The sequence below is a fragment of the Mizuhopecten yessoensis genome, unplaced genomic scaffold (genome assembly GCF_002113885.1).
Source record: "Mizuhopecten yessoensis strain PY_sf001 unplaced genomic scaffold, ASM211388v2 scaffold11041, whole genome shotgun sequence".
In the NCBI taxonomy this organism is placed as follows: domain Eukaryota; kingdom Metazoa; phylum Mollusca; class Bivalvia; order Pectinida; family Pectinidae; genus Mizuhopecten; species Mizuhopecten yessoensis.
Window position 1 is genome coordinate 940,410 of NW_018408849.1, and position 17,757 is coordinate 958,166.

General features: G+C 35.4%; 1 protein-coding gene across 1 annotated transcript in view; it reads left to right on the forward strand.

The window, feature by feature from the left end:
• Positions 1–17,757, forward strand: part of LOC110464907 (oxysterol-binding protein-related protein 1-like) — a 126,459-nt gene that overhangs the window by 95,195 nt on the left and 13,507 nt on the right. Inside the window, exons 17-20 of the mRNA XM_021520374.1 lie at positions 7,465–7,599; positions 9,852–9,949; positions 14,214–14,390; positions 16,869–16,947. Coding sequence (XP_021376049.1) covers positions 7,465–7,599; positions 9,852–9,949; positions 14,214–14,390; positions 16,869–16,947 — 489 coding nt within the window. The remainder of the gene's footprint in view (positions 1–7,464; positions 7,600–9,851; positions 9,950–14,213; positions 14,391–16,868; positions 16,948–17,757) is intronic.

Sequence of the window (17,757 nt, forward strand, 5' to 3'; positions counted from 1 at the left end):
GTAGGAATGATCGTCTCATGGTCCTGACAAAGTGTTGTTATTTTTCGGGTCGATCAGAAATCCAATATGGCCGCCACAGCCACCATTTTGAAAACCTATTTCAAACTTAAAGTCAAGTTCTGCTGGACCGATTGAACTGAAAGTTGGTAGGAATGATCGCCTCATGGTCCTGACAAAGTGTTGTTATTTTTTGGGTCGATCAGAAATCCAATATGGCCACCACGGCCGCCATTTTGAAAACCTATTTCAAACTTAAAGTCAAGTTCTGCTGGACCGATTGAACTTAAAGTTTGTAGGAATGATCGACTCATGGTCCTGACAAAGTGTTGTTATTTTTCAGGTCAATCATAAATCCAATATGGCCGCCACGGCCACCATTTTGAAAACATATTTCAAACTTAAAGTCAAGTTCTGCTAGGCCGATTGAACTGAAACTTTGTAGGAATGATTGACTCATGGTCCTGACAAAGTGTTGTTATTTTTCAGGTCGATCAGAAATCCAATATGGCCACCACAGCTGCCATTTTGGTAAACTATTTCAAACTTAAAGTAAAGATCTACTTGGCCGATTGAACTGAAACTTTGTAGGAATGATCGAATCATGGTCCTGACAAAGTGTTGTTATTTTTCGGGTCAATCAGAAATACAATTTGGCTGCCATGGCCGCTATTTTGCTACTAAGTTCTAATAGGCCGATCTCACTTAAAATTGGTCTAGGAATGATCAGCTCATGGTCCTGACAAAGTTAAGTTAACATTATACTATTTTTTACTCAAATTGGTACATATTTCAACAACAAAAATAAATATTGTAGGACTCAGGTGACCGTTAAGGCCCATGGGCCTCTTGTTTGAAATGCAATACTATTCAATATGTTGCTAAATTAAGGAGTATTCTGTTAAATTAAAAAAAATGTTATACATGATGTTTATAATTTAATCCATAATGTGATATTTTTTTAATCCTTTCAGATTACATGGCTGTAATTTTAAGAAAATATATCTTAAATTAAAATGCTGAAAATTTCCACCAGAACTTTTTTATTTATTTTTTCAAAAGAGAGAAAAATCAGCCTTTATCTCATTTTCTTGACACAGGAATCGTGAAAAAATCTAGCTTGAAAAGTTCAAATAAGATATTATTCGCGTTTAATTACATGCCTTCAATCAAAAAATAAAACTACCGTAAAAACCCATGTAATTTGCGCACTTTTTTTTCAGAAATTTAATACCCAAAGTGGGGGGTGCGTAAAATACACAGGTATAGAAAATTTCAAGTTTTTTTCAGGAAAAGATCGACGATTCTGGGAGATCGCCATCTTGGATTATTTCCCTTGGTACACGGAACTCTTAAGACAAATGACGGTCAACAAATTTATTTATGTCAAACATTAATAAAAGATACATAATGTGTTGTTATGTGAGTTTAGGTGAAAAGTATTATTAAATAGGTAACCGTTAACAAAAAAAGTGTAGCCAAATTCCTATGCCAGAGAATAGCCGATCAACTTACGACATTACGTTTCGACATCTCGGGGTGTTTCCCCATTCTATTACGAAAATGTAGTTGTTCAATTTAAGCTCCGTTCCATGTAAGTTCTGTAAGTTTTTTTCAAATCGCCTATGCGTAAACCAGGGACAGTATAGCATGGTTTTTTTCCGCCTCACTTTCATGTTGATCTCGCGTCTAACATTACGTAAACACGTGATTGATAATAACCTCGTGAATTATTTCAATATTTATTAAATGAAGCATCGTAAAAATAGTCTGCGTTAACTATTTTTTTCCTTGGAGTAGATTTGAAGAGGATGTATTGATTGTCCACGCTTCTAGTAGAAACATGTTTTTTATAATCACTTATCAGTTAAATCAGTCTGTTGTTATGACAATGCAGTAGGGCTTCGTAATTCACGCCACGTGTTGGCGAGTGAAAAAACAACAACACGGTCCGTCGATAGCGACTGCAAATCATTTCAATTAGAAGAGCTATTGATTACGGGTAATCACAGAGATAGTGTTAGCTAATTACTGCATTGTAATTTGTAAAAGATATCGCCAAACCACGGACTTAGATAATCTAATTCCGTGGCCAAACTGAACTGTGACATGACCTGGTTTGAAGTGACGTAACCCAAGCCGCCATGATGAGCCCTTCTCACTGATCGTAATTATGATCAATAAAAGGTATCTAATTATGTCTTTCACCAGGAGATATGCACCAGTGGTTACTAAACATCGAATTACTTATTAATTGATATGTTATTGTAAGCAAGTAAATGTTTTATGTAAAATATTGCTAAAATGAATTGATGTATGCCGATATGCGCACACGTGTGTGTCATGTGTGATCATCTAAATTTAAAGAAAACAAGCAACAAAATACACATTTTACGTAGTTTCTTCTTGGTTTCAAATATCATTTTACATCAATGAAAAAAAAATCATAGAAATATATTTTTAAAAACAAAATTCAGAGATCGATTTTTTGGGTGCGCAAAATATTCGAGTAGAAGCTTTTTTCCCGATTTTCAGCCTCAAAAAGTACCTGCGCAAATTACACAGGTGCGCAAATTACATGGGTTTTTACGGTAATAAAATCCAAATCAAAAGTAGCCTCAGTGATGCAATATTGATAATTATTTTTCCTTTGTTTACATTCACCGTAATTCATGTTTTATGTAAAAATAAATATAAAGATATTTAAAAAGATCATACATTTCAAATGTAAATGGCAGTAGAACACATTTGAAAGGAAAAGGACGAATACAAGCGACCGTCAGAGTAATTCTGAACGGTTTGCTGTTCTAAAAACTGCATAACTGCGATGCTAAATAACTTTTCTCGATCACTTGAAGTTCTAAAACGTCTAACCACGAAAGTACACAGTCAGATACGATATAGGGCCTATTGTTTGAAGTTATCTGAAAGGCCGAAAATCGGCACTTCGACATGGTGTTTCAAGGCGATACTTATACTTTCTAATCAAGCATATCGGACGTATTTGTGCTTACTACGGTACTGGAAAAGATAAATGAATACCATGTACACTAATTTAGATATACTGAACCCGTAAATTTGTTGGATGCAGTGTTTGAACGAGTTTATCAGATCGGCTTACGGCGCCGTCGAATGTACGTGTGCAAGACCACCTTGTGTGACTCACTTATCAGACTGTTTTCTCAACGTCAAAGGGTCTCGAACAAAATATTGACAACAAATGATTTAGCAAAAAAAATAATTGGGATACTTATGACTAAAACGTGTTTCACTCATTCACCTTTGAATTTTCATAATGAACTATTCCAACTTTTGAATTGGAACAGTTCAAATGTGTCTTTAGGGGTGAATGAGTTAAGCAAGTTAACATTAAATGTTCTACCGAGGAATATATTTATGCAGTTCCAAACATGTGGACTTCTTTAAAAATTCCACAATTAGAAAAACTTATCTCAATCTTCAAAAACTGGGTTCAGTCAATATTTGTACTGACGGCTGCAGTACCCTCCAGTAGCCTGTGTCTATCAAATGTGTATGAGAGGCGAAGTGTATTGATCAGAAGTGTAGAGATTGTTCACAGGTTTTTATTGTAGCTGCTAAAACTAAATTGAATTGACAAAGGAGCAGACTGAGTGAATTTAAAGATGTATCAGTCAAGACAATAAACAGAGTTTCTTCAGTAGCTACCTCAGGAATTATAGCCAATCAGGAACCTTGTTTCAACATCTGTTGTGAGATTAGCCAATCATATTACTCATTACAAACATTATAGCTTCAGTACCAGTACATGAAAGTATTGATCAGAATTTCAGTGCTAAAAGGGTGAAGATTTAGCTGTAGCTTTCAATTAGTATATTGATGTTTAAAACCAGATAGAGCAGGAGCAGGCTCTATTGTTAATTGCATTTAAATGTTTTAACTAAAACACCAAAAGATATTATACTTGATTTGAAAATGAAAAGAAAAATTATCAAGAAAACAATTAAAGATTTGATTGGCTTGGTTAGATTTATAAAAAGGGACAAACAAACAAGATGGAAACACTTGTAAAGAAAGCTTAAATTATACAGATGACATTTTGTATGTCCTGCCATGAAATGGTACAGGCACATCATGTTTAAAACCTTGTCCATACTTAGACATCCAGCTAGTTTCTGTGCCCCTGTACTGCTGCCAAAAACTGTTACTATGGATTGGAAACCGGGTTTTTTTCCGGCCTGACTATAGCATTGATAGATCGTTTCTGAAAGGAAACCCATACCTTACAGTATGTCATGAGAAACAATAAAGACGAAATAAGCAAAGTACAATAGACAACAGTATCCTGTCGTGTAAAACTTCAGCAGGGCTAGACCGAGATTTGAACCCTGGACTTCAGATTTATATACCATCACTAACCAATTGAGCTACCCGGTTTTAAATGGAAGCATCGTGGTCCAACTGTGCTAAAGTTATATCCAAACGGAAGTAAAGGGGAGGTTACTGTGTATAGAAAAAACCACAGTGCAGTGGGACATTGATCCTAAGTCAGTTATGGACTAAGTACTACAGCTAGGGTCACGCAACTTCCCATGATTATGTGCCTTTATACGTAGAGAACGATGACATTGTGACATTGACTTCTCTGACCTTGCTTTAGTTTGTAAGTGTTTGAGCAGGACACCCATATCTTATAGACATATTTCTAGTCTATAATGCTGTTTATATTAGATGTTTGATGGGTGATCATTTATACCAAAGAAATGACTTCAAGCTCTTATCAAAGGCGACTGATATAGAAATATTTATAATATTAGTCTGTGAAAACAAAAAGGCATGTGTTGGATTTGTAGCTGTTAAATTAACAAAATGGATAAGTGAATTGTTATTAATACACAAAAAAGTGGTGAGTGCTTCCTACGAAAAGTAAATTCTATCTTGTCTTATTAATCTAATTTCTCCAATTTCTGGTAAACAGTGTTCCTCAACCAAAGGCATATGGTATAATAATAACATTTGGTATAAAGTTTGTGCTCTTTCTATCTCAATGAACTATTCCAACCTTTGAATTGGAAGGGTTCAAATGTGTCTTCAGGGGTAAATGAGTTCATTTAAAAATTACTCCATTACTAATATATATAGAACAGATCTTTGAGTCATAGATACTGATATTTTGCCTGTTACAAGCTTAATGTTAATGTTACATTACAGGCCCATTGGGCCTCTTGTTTTCCTTTGGAGAGGAACTCCCAAGTTTTCCTTTTCTGAGGAAAAACTTAAAATATTCTTTTTCCAAGATAAGCAACACCGAAATTCCTTTATTTTGTGTGAAAACAATATTGGCATTAGGCTATCTTATCTTAAGGAAATTTGCCACAAGCCTGAGAGGATGATTGAGAAACACTTAAGTATTCCCTAAACCAATCAGGACGGGAAATAGACAAAAAGTTTGCATGCTGAGGACGGTAAAACAGTGGTAGCCACTTCTGGAATGGCGGGAGAGTGCTGGTGATACACACTTAAGATTCCTAAAGATTCCTAATTAAGACTCCATTGTTTATTGTTTTAACACAGCTGTTAACTAACGAGCTTACAGTTAACGACACATGCATGGTAATCATCTGGTAATGTCAACTATAATTGAACCTCCGCGTCTTTAAGTTTCGGTAGAGGTAGCTTAATATAGTCACGGACATTCTTGTTTATGCATATCTATAGCACTGTCTGTTAAAATACATGCGTGTGTAAACCAACACAGTATTTTTAGATTGCAGTTAACCATCCCACCATATCAAGGTCATTCTTTATAAATGCTTCAACTTTCAAATGTTGATATGCATTGTCTTTCAAAATACTACAACTATTTTATAAATTCAATCAAACGTCAGCAGAATTTGAACAGTTACGGTAATTTAAAAAAAAAACACTTGCCTCAGATATTTAGGAAATTTTGCAATGTAGATTTGTACCCCTTATATAAAGGAACGAAATAAAGTTTACTTTGCGTAAGCTCAAACACAAAGTTGTTTTTGTCATAGTTCATTTCAGAATATTTCATTGTATAGCAATCTATAAAATGAATTAATGTTATCATAGGTAAAGCCTATGGCAAGCCTTCTATATACTTATAGTATTAAAAGGTCACGTACACATCCTGATAGACAGACGACTGTCACAGTGTGTATAGCATTTCATATATTCTTTTCAGTTATTTCTCGGGAAATTTGACTACCAATTATCCCACGAGAGATGTTTTTAAGCAAATATCAGTTAACTAGTCTGACATGAACCTGTGACCAGTATGTCCTCATTCCATTTTAGTCACAAGTTTTGTTTTAGGAAAGTGAAGGAAAGATTTTGATAAAAGTAGAAAAAAAATCTGTTTTGGTAACTCCTTTATAAAACAATTTTGTTGATTTGTCACGATGTGAAATTCGGTTAACGAGGTAGAATTGTTGGTGACACGATGATGAGGGGTTAGAATTGTCACTGAGCCGTTGATTACCAGGCAGGGACACCAGCCTGTCTGTGTGTTACAGTCACAGCATTGATCCGTCCCCGCATCAGACACTAATGGCTACCACTTGTAAACTTGTGTCAAGTAGAGAGTCTGGCCCAGATCTAGAGGGGCCTCGTGAAAGTTAAAAAAAAAATTAAAAAAATTATACAGTCAACTCTTCCGCAGAGAGACCAGATTATTAAGACTTCCTGTCTCGGGATCGGGAGAACATCCTTTTTTTCATCTCCATAAAGCAGTGTACTGTATTATTTAGAAACTGTCTACATGAAGAGACCACTTCTAAGTCTTCTGTGTCTGTAGTTAGTAAAGATTTGACTGTGTTAGGAAAAATCTTTTACGAGATAATCACAGAATTTGAGGCTGTCGTTAGGAGAGTTTCAAATATTGAATAAAACCATCTGAAGAAGATATCACGAATACTAAACTTGTGTGAAAATTTCAAATCTTTCAGATCAGATAAAATAATGCACTTATATGATGAGTAATTTTAAGGTTAGATATTATTGAATATCAGTGCTATTATCATGTTGCTTCTAAACAACTAGGGTGACTTTTCAAAAGGAAAACCAGAAATTAGTTTTCACTTAAATGTGTTTGTTTCAGGCAGTTTATTTTACCAGAGCTTGTCCAAAGAATAATGACGGTTTATTTTACCAGAGCTTGTCCAAAGAATAATGACAGTTTATTTTACCAGAGCCCATCCAAAGAATAATGACGGTTTATTTTACCAGAGCCCGTCCAAAGAATAATGACAGTTTATTTTACCAGAGCCCATCCAAAGAATAATGACAGTTTATTTTACCAGAGCCCGTCCAAAGAATAATGACTGTTTATTTTACCAGAGCCCGTCCAAAGAATAATGACGTTTTATTTTTCAGTGTTCATCATCAAAGTAACTTTGTATGATAATTGTTTAAATTACTAAACATTTCCTGTAATAACCATTATTTTCTTTTATGTACTTGCAGGAACTGTCCAAGATCACCATGCCTGTTGTGTTCAATGAGCCGTTAAGTTTTATCCAGAGAATATCTGAGTACATGGAGTACACGTCGCTACTAGAGAAGGCCAGCATGGCGTCCGACCCAGCCGAAAGGTTTGCTGTGAGTGACTGATGGCAAATTTAATGTTTAAATACAAAGTAACATGACTAGAAATACAATACTTCCAAATGAGACAGCAAAACAGTCTTAAAACAGACAGGTTGTCTTGATGAACAGTTTGATTTCTATGCCAAAAGTACTGTTTTGTGATATTTTTACATGGTCTTTATAGGCAGGTGGTCTTTAAATGCAGTTTTTTTTACTGTAATCAGTGCATTGTGATAGGTCATTCTGTTCAAAAGTTCAAAACTTTTATTTCTTTTTTTTTGTTGTTATGTAAAAACTGATCAGCAATAATTCATTAGCCTCTTTTCCTTTGACCTGGGAAACAATAAACAGGAGGAATGTATAGCTCCATCTACAGTCGAGGTACATGGCACGAAAGGGGTTATCTGTGTGTATGAGTCTTTGAAAACCTACTCCTTCAGACTAGTTGATATATTTCAGCCTAATTTTGCTATGAAGTATTGGGACCAGGGAATTAATTGTTATATAAAGACAGAATGTTGCCCCCACCCCTCCCTCTCTTTATTGCTGAAAGGTGGAGTCGAAATTAGAAGAATATTTGTAACCTTTATTTCAATGAAAATAGTTTCCTATAATTGCTTAAAAATCTACATGAGTAATACAGGCCCTATAGGCCGCTTCTTTTTGTAATAATTTTGTACTTTTCTGTGTTGTTGTTGTTGGGAGGATTATTTACTTTTCCAACTTAAAAGAAGCTGACAAGATTAAAAAAATTCATGAGACAAAAACAATTTGTTTTGAAAAAAATGAAGGACAAGACAACACTAAATCAAAGCGTTAAAAAGCAGGATTTTTTAGCTCACCTGGCACGAAGGGCGGACTTCTGAAGAACGGACAGGCCTAGAGTCATGATATTGTGCTGAAAGCTTCGTTGGTAGGAGCCCTACAAAGTTGGGAACGAAAATGACCTTGACCTGTTTTCAAGGTCACTGGGGTCAAATATGTCAAAAACTTCAAACGACTTCTTCTAAAGAACTAAAAGGTATAGAATCTTCATATTTGGCTGATGGCTTCCTTGGATGGAGCCCAACAAAGTTTGAGAATGAAAATTACCTTGACCTACTTTCAAGGTCACAGGGGTCATATATGTCAAAAGCTTCAAATGACTTCTTCTGAAGAACTGAAAAGTATAGAATCTTGATTTTTGATTGATGGCTTCCTTGGATAGAGCCCGACAAAGTTTGAGAATGAAAATGACCTTGACCTTCTTTCAAGGTCACAGGAGTCAAATGTGTCAGACACTTCAAACGACTTCTTCTGAAGAACTGAAAGGTATATAATCTCTATATTTGGCTTGTAGCTTCCTAGGAAAGAGCCGAACAAAGTTTGAGAATGAAAATGACCTTGACCTTCTTTTAAGGTCACATGAGGCAGATATGTCAAACACTTTAAACGACTTCTTCTGAAGAACTGGTAGTTATAAAATCTTAATATTTGGCAGGTGGCTTCCTGGGAAAGAGCCAAACAAAGTTTGCGAATGAAAATGACCTTGACCTACTTTCAAGGTCACAGCGTTCAAATATGTCAAACAGTTCAAACAGCTTCTTCTGAAGAATTAAAAGGCATAAAATTATAATATTTGGCTGGTGACTTCCCGGGATAGAGCTCACCAAAGTTTGCAAATGAAAATGACCTCAACCTACTTTAGAGGTCACAGAGGTCAACAACATTTTAATGGATTTGTTCTTGAGAACTAAAAGGAATGGATTCATAAGATTTGGCTGGTAGCTTTTTGGAATAGAGCTAACCAATTTGAGAAGGAAAATGACATTGACCTACTTACAAGATCACAGGGAAAAATATGTCAAGCAACTTCTGAAGAAGAATCAAAAAGCATAGAATCTTATAATAATATTTTGCTGGTAGTTTCAACAGATGGAGCTAACAAAGTTTGCGAGGGAAATATTTTTAGTGCAATATAATATTTAATGAGAATATTTTGCTATGACTGCTTAAATATTCAGGTGAGCGATACAGGCCCTCTTGGGCCTCTTGTTTGTATTTGTTCCAAAAGTAAATTTCAGATATGAAAATAATGAATTTGCAACATTTGACAGAGTTATAGTGTTTTTAAGTATAATTGCTAAAAGAAAATTTTGCTGTCCCACAAAGAAAATAGGAATTTGAAGAGAATTAAATCAAAACATTTCGATGATTTATTGAACAGGTTTGGGGATAATTACTGAAACAAAAATCTCAGGCACTAAATCGTTTATGTTTTACAGTATGTGTCAGCGTTTGCAGTATCGGCAATTTCCTCCAACTGGGACAGAATCGGTAAACCCTTCAACCCGCTGTTAGGGGAGACGTTTGAATTAAACAGGTAATATACAGTGTCCTCCGACTTTTTTAGCAGTATTATGGACTGGTACACTAGTTTACTGTATACCGGGAAATTTTCGCTGGAGTATAATTTTCGCCTTTTTCGTCATTGGTGATGTGGGCAAATTTTTCATTACAGTGGATATAAGTAAACAATATGATATACATAGTAATTAAACTTTAAGGGCAAAATTATCACTGGGCAAAAATAGAAACTTCATGGGCAAAGAAAATGTTTGACTTGGCAAAAAAAATCCCGGTATACAGTATTTTCTCATAATTTCGTACAATGACTACCAAAAATAGGAATGCTGTATTTATCCTGCAATAAGCCCATGCCTGGTAATAAGCCCACTCAAAGATCTAATTGTAGATTGATAACAATTCCAACCCTGGCCACTTCACTGACTGTAGTCGGGCCCCCTGGTCTACTCTGAGTCACCTGCATGGTATAAATGAATAGATGTATTGTCATGGCAACGAAAAAGAAAGGGAGATAACAAGTTATCGTATATATCTGATTTTTATTGGGAAAATTAGACTGTAAGTGACTGCTACTTCAATTTGGAAATCACAATAGTGTAAATCACAATAGTGTAAATCACAATAGTGTAAACCTATCAAAGTTTTCTTAGCTGGAGGCCAGCTATATGAAAGAACCAATCTCAATTTCAAGAGGTGATATTGACCTCTTCATTCTCTCTCGTGAAATAATGTACTGTTTGTTTCCGGAAACCATGTTTCCCTTCTGTCTGTCTCGAGAATTTCCACATTTCCTTCTCCGTATATAGTAAGGATATTCATAATTATATAATGATATATTGATTCTACGTGATCAATAAGGTTGATAAAAATCTTATTCTGTGTATTTCAAGACATGATCATTAAACTGTATCATCTTTCTGTCGAAGATACAAAATCGTTTTTTATTTCATGCTGGAATTATTTTATAGCTTTCATTAGAATGAGAAAACTAATTATAAAACTGCTTCAGGCTCTAATTTAGCAGGACCAATCAATATTCAGTGTTCATCAAGGAGTGATATTTAATAGGTAAATATTGGAATTACAGGTGTAAACACTTTGATATATACTAGCTTACGTTCATACTTATAAAGTTCTCTATGTTGATATTCACTTCCCTTTGAAGTTTAAATCAAGCAGAAAATTACCTCATCGTTCCCCTTCATTAATTATGAAATTGAAGGTGACACGAAGGACACCTGATATTACTGTCTCCTGGTGTTATCAGCTTAGATGTCCCTGGATATTTCTGCTGCTACTCAGCATTTAGTAGAGTTACTCAAAAAGGAAAAATAATGTCAAAAGGAATAAAAACTCAAAGAGTTAAATTACTATGAAAGGAGTTAAGTCATGCAAAAGAATAAAAATGCCAAGAAATTAGTCGAATTATTTGTACTGGACTAAAATTACTCAGACTGAGTTTAAGTAACTCCAAAAAACAGTTAAGTTATTCAAAAGGGAGCAATTGTCGTGCAGAAATAAGTTAAGTAATTATATATATATATGAAATTGAAGGTGACACAAAGGACACCTGATATTACTGTCCTGATATTACCTGATATTACTGTCCTGATATTACTGTACTGCCCTGATATTACTGTCCTGATATTACTGTCCTGTCCTGATATTACTGTCCTGATATTACTGTCCTGATATTACTGTCCTGTCCTGATATTACTGTCCTGATATTGTCCTGATATTACTGTCCTGATATTACCTGATATTACTGTCCTGATATTACTGTCCTGATATTACTGATATTACTGTCCTGATATTACTGTTCTGATATTACTGTCCTGATATTACTGTCCTGATATTACTGCCCTGATATTACTGTCCTGATATTACTGTCCTGATATTACTGTCCTGATATTACCTGATATTACTGTCCTGATATTACTGACCTGATATTACTGTCCTGATATTACTGTCCTGATATTACTGATATTATTATCCTGATATTACTGTCCTGATATTTCGCCTGAAGAAGCCTTAGAAGGCAGAAAGGCCTAGCAGATGATCTGAAAAATTTATGTTTTTATTCTATATTTTCCTTCGCAAGGACTTATTTATTTATTATCTACTTTATATTATATATATAGTAGATAATAAATAAATAAGTCCTTCGATGGAAAATATAGAATAAAAACATAAATTTTTCAGATCATCTGCTAGGCCTTTCTGCCTTCTAAGCAGTATACAGTAGAAATGGCCCGACTCTGATAAACAAGGCACATGTCGAGGAAATGTAAACACAGCGGATTTACCCTACACAACACATGTATACATGTATATATATTTGTAAACTGCATTACATTTACAATACATATAAAGTACTGAGAAGTGTATAAACCTCTTTTTTCTATGTATGTCACTTGTGTGAAAACCATGGTTACCACATCAAAAATTACCAAAAAATGCCAAAAATTGCTATTTTTAACCCAAAATTTGACCCCCGCAACTAGTAATTTTTTTCCTAAGCTCTGTCTGAAATTAAAGATTACCTCTACCTGGTTGCAGAATTATCTGGGTCCCAGTAAAGTTGTAAAACTTGATTTTTTGCAATTGTGCGTCGTGTGCTGTTGTCAAAATTTTACCTCCTGTAAAGCTAGCTTTTCATGTGTAACCTGCACCCTTTCGGATTATTGCCAAAACTTTATTCTCGAACCAAAAAGAATCTTCTTCCTTTTTTACAAATGTGAAGCTCACATAGCCCACTTCATCAAGCTTAAACCAATTTTAGTACAGTTCTATTTTTATATTTTTTTTACATATCATTAAACAGGGGTTAGCCATTTAACAAAAATATCACACATGGCCACAACCCTCGTCTGTATACTGCTCCCTAGGGCTTCTTCAGGCGTATGATTGTATGATACAGTTTGATGATCATGTCTTGAATATTTATCAGAAAAGAATGATGTCACTAAGAAATGAGTTCATTTTCTCAGAAAGGAGTGATATCACTTAGAAAGGAGTGATATCACTTAGAAAGGAGTTAATTATCTTAAAAAGGAGTGATATCACTCAGAAAAGAGTCAACTATCTCAGAAAGGAAAGATGTCATTCAGAAAAGAGTCAAATATCTCAGAAAGGAAAGATGTCATTCAGAAAAGAGTTAAATATCTCAGAAAGGAAAGGTGTCGCTCAGATAGGAGTAACAGTAAAGTATTGAACCCTCATTGGTTAACCATACACAATTCAAAAATAGTAAATTCAAACACTATACATTTATGTTCATGCTGTTTACGTTAGGTGGCGTAGGTAGGCATGACTGCTTTGTTGTTTTTATATTTGCTTGATCAGTAAACAAATATCAAGGCCTGCATTGATTCGTTAAACACACATCAAAGGTAGACATCAGTTTATCTATCATCAGGAGGCCTGATGGACTCGTACAAGTTCCAAATGACCAGGTTCAACCTTACATTTATATTCAAGATGTGGATTTGTTTTTAAAGAAACCCAAAAGATAATTGTTCATTGAAAATTAGAAGTATATCAGCTTTGAATTCCAGTACCTGATGGTACATTGAATATGATTCCAGGGAGCTGGGGTCTGTATTCATGAAACTGTTCTCATGCTCAAGCATGGATTTTGTGCTCAAGTCTAATTTCTTATTTCTAGTTATAAATCAATATATGAAATCTTATTTTGTCAATTATTTGACAAAGAGAATATCAAATAACATTTTCAATGTTTACCATTGTCTTTTTGATCGTTTGACATGATTTGAGTGAGTTACAAGAAAGTTGGTTTGAGCACAGAATCCATGCTTGAGCATGAGAACGGTTTCATGAGTACAGCCCAGGACTTGTGGACATGTGTATCATTAGTATTTTTCATTATCCTCTTCAATATATAATATGAAATAGTCATCAACATTTTCACTATGATATCATCATCATCCTCATCATCATCATATTCATCATCAATTATAACTGTCATCATCTTCATCATCATCCTCATCATCTTCATCATCATATTCATCATCAATTATAACTGTCATCGTCATCATCTTCATTATCATCATCTTCATCATCATATTCATCATCAATTATAACCGTCATCATCTTCATCATCATCATCATATTCATCATCAATTATAACCGTCATCGTTATCATCTTCATTATCATAGCAGTTAACGTTGTGTAGCATTTAATACAAAAAAAGTAAAAAAGAAGATAACAATTTTTTTTGACCTATTAGTAAAGTATGGATATTGTTTTGTGCTTTTAGAAGTGATCTTGGGTTCCGATTGGTCGGTGAGCAGGTTAGTCACCATCCGCCTGTTAGTGCTTTCCTGGTGGAATCAAAACATTTCAAGATCCACGGGTCCATCCACCCGAAGTTGAAGTTCTGGGGCAAATCGGTGGAGATCAACCCGAAAGGAATGATTACACTGGAGCTGACACGGTGGGATATTACTTAGACTTTTATTTGTACATGTTTGTTTGTTTGTGTTTTACATCCTGTTAACGTGTACAGCTACGGTCTTATAAGAATGTGCCTGGATTTGGTGGTGGAGGAAAGCCAAAGTTCCCGGAGAAAAAACACCGACTGACTGCCATTACCTGGCAACTGCCCCACGAAGGTCTCAAACCAGCGACCCAGTGTAGGAGGGCTAGCGGTAGCAGCATGTCAGATGCCTTAACCACTCTGCCACCGCGGCTACATGTTTACATGTTGTTGGCATATATTTTTGATAAATATTTAATACCAATTGAGCTGTTTTGGCCCCCTGACTAAATTCCACTGAACATTTTCCTCAGATCAATTGTATTTTGTTCCTGACCCAGTGTAATGAGTGTTACCTGATCCACAGCACATCATATGGTCTGGCTGCCTATACAGGCTGCAAGAGCTTGGTGAATGCAAAACTGCACACTGATTATAACCCTCGATTCAGTAAACCAGTTTTACTTCCGCTGATTCCATGAAAGTAATTAACCGTTAATGGAATCAGGCTTGCCATATTGACTCGGTAAGAGGATTTATTGTGTTAAATTCATAGGCTTCTGGAATTGGACTGTGATGATGTAATTTAATTTAAAAAATTGTAGGATTGTTATGTAAAAAAAAAAAAAACTAACCTAGCTTAATGTTCAAGGGGTATTTGTTCCCTGCTGATAGTCAATTCTATCTCTGACAGAGTGTCAGGTGTGAATCATTAACCTTAAATTAATGAGATTTGTATTCCTATTTTTTCCTTTGTTTATCACTGAAACAAATGATACAATTTCTCTAATGTTATGTTGGGAATTCCTGTGATTTTTCTGCCATCATTTCCTTATTTGTGTCTAGCTTTTGCCTTGATATCTCTTGTCATTTCCTTGGGTGTAGCCAATGAAACCACACAGTAAGTCTTCAAAATGAAAACAAAGGTAAAAAATAAAAAATCTCATTTGGCATAATATTTTACCTCGACATGGAAAGAAATTCTTTTTCATCGAAACAGCCTTATTATAAGTATAAGAAAATGAGTTGTTGCCTTACCTTTTGGGGTTTTATGTGGAATGGCAAGTCCTTAATGTGACCGGTGGAGTACTGTGCTCAGGGTGCCTTCAGTATAGTATTTCAGTGAAGTAGCTCTCTAAAGTTGACATCAGATCCGCGCTATCACAAGGATTAGGGAAATACACCATGCCACACAGTCTGCCTCCAGTATACAAGAAAGGTGCTTCCTTTAATGACATTAGCTGGAAATAGAAGCTGAAGCGAAAAAAACAAATCTAATCAACTGTCAAAGCATCAGCAAGCCTTGCGTTTGGACATTTCAAAAATCTTACATCTGGAGTAAAGGTTTGATAGTGGAGTAAAGGTTTGAAAGCGATACCTATAAGGCAATATAGATATACTTATCAATATATACCCTATGATATATAATTTATAATCATATACACATCCTATATCAAATGAATATAATCTTACCCAGGCCGTAACTTTAAAACCAATAAAAGAAATCTTGATGAAACTTGAAGTGTATCAGCATCACCCAAAGAAGGTGTGCAGTTCACTGTAATTAGGTCACTGTGGCCTCCATTTGTTTTGTTTGTGTTTTACGTCCTATTAACAGCTCTGGTCATTTAAGGACATGCAGGTTTTGATGGTGGAGGAAAGCCGGAGTTACGGAGAAAAACCACTGACCAAAGGCCTAAAGGTCAAAGGTCAAATAATATAAAAGTTCCACAGAAGTCTTGTCCAGGCTGTGATTTGAGCCATGTGTAACTGCATCATCCACAAAAAAGTGTGCAATGCACTGCAATTTGATAATTGCGACCTTCAACTCCAGGTCGAAGGTCAAATAAGTGGGAAAATATGTAACTTTTTCATGATATGTTTGTGTATAGTTTTTAGAAGAACAAAATCACCCATAGATACGTAGTTACACTAAAGTTTGTTCACATTGACCTTTACTTCTTCTAGGTCAGAGGTGAAAGAAGGGTCAATAATATTGGCTATATGGGGAGACATACGGTATGGTCACACAAAGAAATCCCTTGTGAGGATTGTTGTATACAGTGACTTTGTGATCTCTCTAACACACAGAGCACATTCTGTTGACACAGCCTTATTATAAATAAATAAATAAATATACAACATTTGATATAGCGCCCTATCTAGCTAACATAAGCCACTCTAAAGCGCTTTACAGTACATAGATATACAATTTTATACAGTCAATGCAATTAGCATATATATATATTAATCAATACAATATTGAGGAATTCGCAGGAGCTGCCTTATCAGGCGCTAACTACTAGTCCTATGCCACCTGGCTAACATCTCCCTATGTATGTATGCCTGTGTGTGTGCTGGAGATGTATTGTGTGTCACCAAACACAGAAAACAGACAACTCATTGCGTTATTTGACCTTTCGTTTTGTTTTACAGACATGGCGAGGTGTACACATGGTCCAACGTCAACTGTTGTGTCCACAACGTTATCGTAGGCAAGATCTGGATAGAACATGTGAGTAACATATTTATCAGTTATTGACTTTCCTTGAGGTGAATGTGTGGTTATATGGGAAAGTGATATTGACCAAGACAAAGTTGAGGTCAATATAACTTTTCAAGTTTTGGTTGTATATTGCCCAAGTTCAAAGTGTGGGGTGGAATATAGTGCCAAAGCCTTATTCTGGATTGGTGTTGTACCTGAGCCTAAAGAATAAGGTGGTATATATATAGCACCAGAGCCTTATTCTGGATTGGTGTTGTACCTGAACCTAAAGAATAGGGTGATATATAGCACCAGAGCCTTATTCTGGATTGGTGTTGTACCTGAGCCTAAAGAATAGGGTGGTATATATATAGCACTAGAGCCTTATTCTGGATTGGTTTTGTACCTGAGCCTAAAGAATAGAGTGGTATATATATAGCTCCAGAGCCTTATTCTGGATTGGTGTTGTCCCTGAGCCTAAAGAATAGGGCGATACATAGCACCAAAGCCTTATTCTGGGTTGGTGTTGTACCTGAGCCTAAAGAATAGGGTGGTATATATATAGAACCAGAGCCTTATTCTGGATTGGCGTTGTACCTGAGCCTAAAGAATAGAGTGGTATATATATATAGCACCAGAGCCTTATTCTGGATTGGTTTTGTACCTGAGCCTAAAGAATAGAGTGGTATATATATAGCACCAGAGCCTTATTCTGGATTGGTTTTGTACCTTAGTCTAAATAATAGGGTGGTATATATATAGCACCAAAGCCTTATTCTCGATTGGTGTTGTAACTTAGTCTAAAGAATAGGGTGGTAAATATGATTTAAATAGTGTGTA